The 8,512-nt window shown below is 43.7% G+C and overlaps 1 protein-coding gene across 1 annotated transcript; it reads left to right on the top strand.

The window, feature by feature from the left end:
- The first annotated feature begins 706 nt into the window (after positions 1 to 706).
- On the top strand, positions 707 to 2,657 carry her6 (hairy-related 6). Its single transcript, XM_036521850.1, has 4 exons — positions 707 to 1,086; positions 1,229 to 1,324; positions 1,533 to 1,620; positions 2,005 to 2,657. The coding sequence occupies exons 1-4, from the start codon at positions 979 to 981 to the stop codon at positions 2,523 to 2,525; spliced, it is 813 nt and encodes a 270-aa protein (XP_036377743.1). The 5' UTR covers positions 707 to 978; the 3' UTR covers positions 2,526 to 2,657.
- The last annotated feature ends 5,855 nt before the right edge of the window (positions 2,658 to 8,512 follow it).

The raw sequence follows: 8,512 nt of genomic DNA, 5'->3' as shown, positions 1-8,512 counted from the left end.
CTCTCATTTTGCCTCACCTCACATTTCAATTCATATCAACATCAGGAAATTGCTGTCCCGTAATAGCATACACCTTAAAACTGGTCTCTCGTGTTGAAACATTGAAGTTAATCGCATAAAACATCTCAATTTAGTCATAAGTGAGTTGGTCATGTCCCATTGAAATCGCGCATGCACTGCTTGATATCAGTATTTAGGAGACGTACGCTTATCTGTTTCTATTTTTGGAGCCAAATTTACCTTGACAAATTATTCTGTTGCTCAATACTGGTTGTTGAGTTTTCTGTAGGATTGTTGGATGGTTGCAAGATATTATGATGCAGGTTTAATAAGAGTTTCCATTCCGTTCCATTGCACAATTTCAGTCAAAATAAACTTTTCGGTGCAAGCCGAAACTTTGGCATATTTTGCGGGTAGGCTATCAGAGCCGAAAGTGTTAATATGTAAAGGCAATGATTGATGGCAGAAGCCCGGTTGTGCCCTAAGCCCAGCCGTGCGCCATTGGCCGCCCGCTCAAACACCAAACAGCCAATGGACGGGCGCCGACCACGAGCCATCCTCCCCTCGGGCCGCGTGTCCCCCACGCTGATTGGTAGAAAGTTACTGTGGGAAAGAAAGTTTGGGAAGTTTCACACGAGCCGTTCGCGTGCAGTCTCAGATATAAATAAGACCCACAAGAAGTGCGATTACACACTCACAACGTTGACAGGCAGCTGTAAACTCAGCGGCAGTTACATCATTCTTCTCATTGCCACTCCACCAGGGACACATTTTTCATTCATAAAGGTGTACTACTATAATCACTGCATCTTTGCAGACACTCTCAAGGAAAGGATTTTGCTTGTCATAAACTGGGATTTGGTATTTCAAGAGGACAGTGACGGCGAAGAATCAACATTTTTAAATACAGCACTCGCATCAACAACAGTTTTGTGGGATCCGCAATATCTAAAACGTGTGGGATATTTCCAAGAGAAGATGCCGGCAGACATGATGGAGAAAACCTCCTCTTCCCCAGTTGCTGCCACCCCTGCGAGCATGAACACAACACCCGATAAACCCAAGACGGCTTCGGAGCATAGAAAGGTAAACTAGGTGGTCCATTACCTACGAGACATTTATGACATTCACAAATGCGTATTGTATACCCGCAGAACGTTTGTAGCTACTGTAAATTTTAACAACTGTTTGTGTGTGTGTGTGTGTTTGCTTGCTTGTGTTTTTATAGTCATCTAAGCCAATTATGGAAAAAAGGAGAAGAGCGCGAATCAACGAAAGCCTGGGCCAGTTGAAAACGCTGATCTTGGACGCGCTCAAGAAAGATGTAAGTGCTGTTGTATTATTAATGTAAAACGTACTATGAGTACAGATTATAATCGTCATAGTTCTAAGTAAATAATCGAAGCCAGCATCAATGAGTCTTTTTGCTTTGCGAGTTGTTTTAAATTGAGTGACTTACTTTGAACGGATAAGTATTTAATGTATTGCGAAGATGTAATCACTAATAAGCTTGCGCTTCGTTTTTAATGCAGAGCTCCAGGCACTCAAAGCTGGAAAAAGCGGACATCCTTGAAATGACGGTTAAGCATCTCAGAAACCTGCAGAGAGTGCAGATGACTGGTAAATTGTTTCGATGATCTCATAATATGTTAGGCTATCGCAGATTTCTTCCAGATTTCCGTCTGCGGTTTAGATGGCATTCAGCAACAGTTTTATTTTTCTTTTTACCGACTTGGCTCCCGGGCTGTTTCCATACTCTAGCATTATTTATAGGCACAACCTTTTAAAGAGGTAGTTCCGGGGAAGCCAAGTTACAGAACATGAATTTAAATTTTAGCTAAATGTTATATATGTATCTGGCATCATCAAGGAGATCCGATCATTACCAGCTATTCCTGCTTGTTGCATTTCTTCAACAGGAAGGTCTGCCTTCATTCAATGTACTTAGTCGTGATATACAATATTGACCTGACCACTAACTTAAAATTTAATTTCTCCCCGCAGCTGCTTTAAACACGGACCCCACTGTCCTCGGGAAGTACAGAGCAGGATTCAGTGAGTGTATGAATGAAGTCACCCGGTTCCTGTCCACCTGCGAAGGGGTTAACACCGAGGTCAGGACTCGGCTTCTCGGTCACTTAGCCAGCTGCATGACACAAATCAACGCCATGAACTACCCCACCCAGCACCAGATCCCTGCCGGCCCTCCTCATCCGGCATTCGGTCAGCCCATGGTGCAGATTCCCAACGCGGCGCCGCAAGGCAACGTAATGCCCCTAAATGGAGTGCCTTGCAAAGGTGGCTCCTCGACCAGTTTACCATCAGAAGCAACAAAGGTGTACGGCGGGTTCCAGCTTGTCCCGGCAACGGATGGACAATTCGCCTTTTTGATTCCGAATGCGGCTTTTGCACCAAATGGACCAGTTATTCCCGTGTATGCCAACAACGTCAGCACAACGGTTCCAGTGGCGGTCTCTCCTGGCGCGCCGTCAGTGACCGCAGACTCTGTGTGGAGACCCTGGTAGAGAGAAGGCCCGTTACTAAGACTTTGAAATTTGAAGATTAGATTATTCTTGAAATGTTACGAGATTCTGAAATGTTGTTTTTTTTGTATGAAAATGTATAAAAGAGAAGATGCTGCACTATATTTGTATATATGAGGGAGAAGTTCATATTGAAATGAAATTCGTATTGTGAAGTCAGTGAACTGCATTTTTATATTTGAGGTATCTTTTTTACAGTGTGATGCCAAAGATATGTTGAATGCTCTTAATCAATTCTTCATTTTGGAAGACAAATAAATTTGTAAAGATATCTAAAACAATTGTTGTCTCCATATCTACGCGTACCCAAGTTTGCACATTAGCTTCCATAGGCGAAAGAGTGCACAGCCGACGGAGTCACTTGTTTAATTCCTTTAGTCACTTTGTGATGAGATTTACTACAATTTAGTAACATGCATCTGGCCTACCAGCAGAGGCAATGAAATACCTGCTAACCATATAATATCAAATATTTTATGATTTCTATAATTGTATGTTGCTCACTTGATTGTGATGTCTTGGCCTTCCTGGATTAAGTCGGGTTCCCTAAATATTTGATGTTAATAAATGTATAGTCATATATAATGTGACACGCCGCCGCATATATACACAAATGCATTATAAAATGCGTCGGTAACTGAGAGACTTTGTGTTACAGGGTGAAAACTTCTTAATTAATCGCTTAATACTTATATCCCGTACACGACGAGCAAAACTATGCACTGTTGATATCGTAAAGCAGTAATTTCCCTCCCTCTCAAACACATGCACGGCTACGGGACAGGGAAACACACATACAAGCGCAGAGGAAGGTTTATAAGCGCCCTTTTAGCTGGAGAATCACACATGCCCTCACTGTCAGAGAGTCCCAACAGAATCCATACGCTCGTCGGGGTCCTGTTTCACACTCAAAATTACGACATACCCTAACATAAAATGGTATACACACTAACCACTAGCAGATTACCAGGACAGAGCTCGCCGCTTAAGCCCCTTTACAGAGTTTGCTGGATTTTCTCCTGGATCGGCCAGGTGCTTGACCGAATCCAGGTGTCTTTACAAATACAAAAAAAAAAAAAAAACAATATACAGGAACACGCGGGGAGAAGCGAAACCAGATAGGACTGCAAAAAATGACAGATTTCCGGGCAAAAAGACATGGAGACAATTTTTTTCTTGTTGAATAAACCTTGACAGTTTAAAACATCACAATTCAACAAGCATATTGGTAAATCTTGTGACACAGAGTCGATGTGACACTGAAGATTAGCAATAACATGTTAAAATATAATTTCATTTAACTTAACTCCGTTTGCTAACTAGCTGCCTGAAATAGAAATGTGTATTATGTAAACTGGTATTAAACTGTATTAACAATATACCACAAAATAAACAAGTTCCTCTGTTTTTCCATTCCCAGAATTGTTTTAACTGGAAATAGTGATTGGACATACCACGTTAATAATGGCGCATAAAGAATTCTGAAATAAACTAGTTTAAAAATGTAAGGTCGCATCAAGTAGCCCAACCAATGCTCAACCAGGCTGTGACTTGGGAGAAACGATTCCTCGACCACTGGCGCCACCTAGTAAGATAACTGTTTACTACTCCTTGGTACTTGGCCAACAAAGTCGATAGGAAAGTTTTTGCATTGCAGTGGTTACATTTCCTATCCACTATTTGATCATTTTTACACTTGCAGTCTTTGAAAACATTTAAAGAGTAAAATTTCCTCAAAAAATAGCTAAGAAGATCAGATAAAAGCAAGGAGCAAAGGAAAACATGAGCAGCAGCGTGGGACTGTGGTAAGGAGCAGGGCTCATAACCCGAAGGTTGTAGCTGCAGTTCCCAGGTAGGCCAATGCAGCTGCTAAGACAATACAGATTGCCTCAGTAAATATCTACCTGTATATATGGTCAACCTGAAGGAAATAGTAAGACATGTTACCTACAACGGTGAAATGATAGTATATGTTGAATACAAGTATCTGTTAAGCAAGTTAACTAAATTATTTGCTGCCACGCTGGGTGTTTAGGCATCTCATTACAAATCATGTCTTCTGTCACAGCTCAGGAGCTCCCACACCCCTGCTGGCACACATTCATGAAAATGAATCCTGCTCTCTTCTCTCTCTCTGTTAGTAGGCTGACTTACCTTGGCCCATACACACATCAGGTCAAGGTAAGAATCCGGACTGCATTCATTATTATTGTGTATGTGCAATACATCACAGCTGCCAGTGGAAGACTGTGATGATTGACTGAATTTCACGCAATTGTCAGAGCATTGTTACTCTTATCTCTGTGATGCCAGCATTGTATAGTTGTTAAGTCTTTGCATTCAAAAATTAATGCAGCATTCTAGATTGCTACAACTACTTTGAGGATCCTTTGTGTATGCTTGGGATGCTAGGAAAAGAAACTGCATGCTTTCAGCATGCAGGAGGCTGCTTCAGTAGTGCTTAATGTGCTGTTGCTTGGAGACTAAACAGGGAAGTAGGCACAGTTCCTGCTGCCAGATGGGGAGGAAGAATGATACTACATAGGACAGGAGGGATTTTGGTTTCTGAGCTTTCATTGTTAAAATAAGTAAACCACTTCAACTCATTCAAATGCTGAGGATGAACAGAGCTAACCACTGCTCCCATCAATTTGTTATCACTGGGAGGCTGAAATGAGTGTTGGTGGTGTTCTTGAATTGTGCTGCTTAATGGGAGAGAGGAGACAGAGTTCAAAGGGTTTCAACTGTGTAGGAACCATGTTGTATGGCTTCAGTTTAGGGTGTAAAATATATTAGAAAGTGACTAAAATTGTAGAAACATTGCAAGACTGAAAGGTAGCAACATCTCTGTATTGCTACCTTTCAGTCTTGAAGGAGCATGCAGGTTCAGGCCATCTGAGTGTGGCTATTCTTTGAAGAGGGCATTTCAGGTGTTTGTAATTACAAATCCACTAAGAGGCACAACGTGTGGATAAGTGTGATCATTTTGAATTTCAATCACACCTTTTATGGCACTGGAGCAGAGTGATTGAAACCATATGAGGACAGAGTCCAGGAGGACAAACATGTTTACAAGCTGTGGAGGGGAGAGAGCCCAAGGGAGGCCTACAGCCCTGTACAAACAACATCTTTGAAGGAAAGGGACTGGGAAGGAAGCTTATTAGCAAGCATACAGTGCTTTATGAAACATCACTGTGGGGTTGCAGGGATGTTGCTGCGGTGTCACGGTGGAACAGCCATGTCCTCCTCTAAACAGGCTTGTGAAGGGAGAGGCAGAGCAGCACCTGGAAGAGGCCAACCAGCTACTTGTAGGCGCAACAGCTACTCCCTGCTCCCTCTCAACCAGCAGCCCACAGACAGCAGCTTTATGCTGCTCTCCTGTTAGCAGTGGAACTACGACCATGTGTACGTATCATAACACAACCAGGGGTTAGCTGCCATTCATGTCCATTAACTTTTCCCACACTCCATGCACATGCAAGGAGAGAAAAAACTTCTCCCTGCTTCTTCCTTGGCTCTTAAGTGCTTCCATATGGTGTGATTTCTGCACACCCCCACCCCCCCACCCCAGATCGTCCCTATGCTGCCTTTGATTGCGGCCCAGACAAGTGGGAGCTTTATGATTTAAACCCGGAGCTTGCTGTACCAAGCCCCGGACTCGTTCTGCGGCCAAGGTAGAGTTTTTTCCCCTCCCCACCCCCTCGCTCTCTGCCCCTCCTGCCGGCACAGGAGAAGGCTGCTTTCTGGCAGGAAATGAATAGCTCCCAGATGAGCTCAGGAGCCTGAGAGGTCGTGAGAAAGAGGCGAACCCCCTCCGCAGCCGGCTTGCTGCCAGCCACCCGGGGAATGTGGGAGAGCGCCTCTCTGACACACGCATCAACTCCCGCTGCCGGCTGGAAGCGCTGACAGACACGGCAGTCCGGGCGGGAGCAGGGGGCCGGCCGCAGGAAGCGCTGGGTCCCTGTACCCACCCCCTCAGCGCTGTCCGCCAGACGTGCAGCCCCTGTCCCGCCTGCCCTCAGCCCACACAGGTGTGGCATGTAAAAGTAATGTCCGTCCTGGGTGTGGGGTGTTTTTTTTTTGGGGGGGGGGGGGGGGGGGGGGGGAGGCTGGCTCACTTTAACTGCAACCACATTGCACATGTCTGAGCAACACAACTTTCCGCTGTGCTCAAGGGCTGTGAACTGGATTGGATTGAATTGGATTTCAGAAATTTATTGGGAAAATTAGCAAAAAAGAGTTAAATTGCCCAGGGGCTGAAGAGAAACTGGTGCTCTCGCAAGACCAGACAAGGGGTTAACTTTGAAAGAGATAAAAAGCTGTTTCAAACTTTCATTTTTCAAACTTTTTGAGTAATACCCTCATCTTACATAAACTGGTGGACATTGCTTACTGTTTTCGTGATTAGCATTGAATTGATTTCAGTGCTGTTTTTACAGTCAGCTGGCCTATATCCTCATGGCATCACCCTCAGCAACACCACTCCCCCTCGCACTGCCATGGCAACTTGTTGACCAAGGGAACAGAAACTTCACAAGGCAACTGCTCTCTCTGTTCTCTTTTCAGAGCAGTTCCGCTCACCAGTAATCAGGGCGACAATACACCGTTGGGTTTCAGTGTCGTGCCGCTCAAATTTCTGATGCCATTTTGAAGTTAGAAACAACTGTGTAAAAGAGCAGTTGGTGAAAAGTGAGCTTCTGAAAAGTGAGGGACAAAGACTCCCGTAAAGGTGGTCTTATCATGCCTATGTCTATTGTTGCTAACCCAGGGGGGAAAATATAAAAGAAATTAACGATGAGGCCACAAAGTAGTATTTTGGAGGCCTAGAAAGGGGCTAGACCATTTGGACAGAGTGTTGGAGTGTCTGCTCTGGTAACAAGATTTTATTAGAATGTCACAGCATCCATAACCAACCTTTGTAACACATTCCACTCTCTCAGAGAGCTTTGTCTGCTGCAGTATGCTCAAGGTTTTGATGTTGATTGACCAAGGATGTGTGTCACCTTGAGGGAATAGCTCACAAGAAGCACTCTCCATGCACAAATATTCATTATAGGAAATTCAGTGGATAAAATGTCCTGTAATGAGCCACAGATCTAACAGGTTTGCATGTATGCAAACAATATTTTTGTTTAATTACCTTTACTGGGTTTTGAATTATTTATCATCTATGTTTGCTCACTGGAAGTACATGTCTCATTGTTGTAACTATAGCAGGTATACATGATCTGGCACAGAGTGACCCACAAATGTACTGTGTGATATTTCAATTGTCTTGTCATTTCACAGCACAATATTCACAGCACTAATATGTCTCCCTCCCCCAGAGGTTACGGTCTTGTAGTTGTAGTTTGTTCTAGGTTTAGGGGTTGTGTCTGAATCATGATGGCTACATCAACTTTTCAGAGGCTGAAACCTCCACCACGTCTGAGGAATTAGATTTCTGATTATGTGTCAAAGCACAAATTAATGAGCCCCAATGAAACATCCAGAAACATTGCCTAAAGTGATGCATAACAAAACCATAATTGGGTGTGATCTATTAACTGCTTTCACATGGCAGTTTTTCATTTTTACTGCTTAGAACCACCACTGTGTGACTGCATTGTCATTCATAGAATGGAAAGGGACCTTCAGCTCCTCTGGCAATTAAACACATAATTGCTCTCTTTCGCTGACAGCTGGAGTGCCACAGCACAGTGCCGGCATTGTTTGCTGCATTTCATTTTGGTGAATGTGCTACATGTTGCACAGACACATCAGAATAAACTACAAGAGCCTGGCCATTTTACTTTGGTGATGATGAGTTTCCTACATCCTCCACTGACACATGAGTATCTATGAAAGAGGTGGTCTTCTAGACATTGGTGACGGTGAAAATGGATGCACAAGCACACCAGAGGCTATGACAATGATGGAAATTTTCAGTCTAGGATGGTCACGGACACCTGTTGATATTTATCCTATCA

Source organism: Megalops cyprinoides, chromosome 2 (assembly GCF_013368585.1).
Source record: "Megalops cyprinoides isolate fMegCyp1 chromosome 2, fMegCyp1.pri, whole genome shotgun sequence".
In the NCBI taxonomy this organism is placed as follows: domain Eukaryota; kingdom Metazoa; phylum Chordata; class Actinopteri; order Elopiformes; family Megalopidae; genus Megalops; species Megalops cyprinoides.
Note: the sequence above shows the minus strand (reverse complement) of the source record. Positions and strands in the feature narration are given on the sequence as shown.

What these genes read in the sequence shown, in the direction of transcription:
- her6 (XM_036521850.1), top strand. Translation starts at nt 979, where the DNA reads ATGCCGGCAGACATGATGGAGAAAACCTCCTCTTCCCCAGTTGCTGCC. An exon ending in CGGCTTCGGAGCATAGAAAG is followed by an intron (nt 1,087 to 1,228) that starts GTAAACTAGGTG and finishes GTGTTTTTATAG; the next exon opens with TCATCTAAGCCAATTATGGA. An exon ending in TGGACGCGCTCAAGAAAGAT is followed by an intron (nt 1,325 to 1,532) that starts GTAAGTGCTGTT and finishes TTTTTAATGCAG; the next exon opens with AGCTCCAGGCACTCAAAGCT.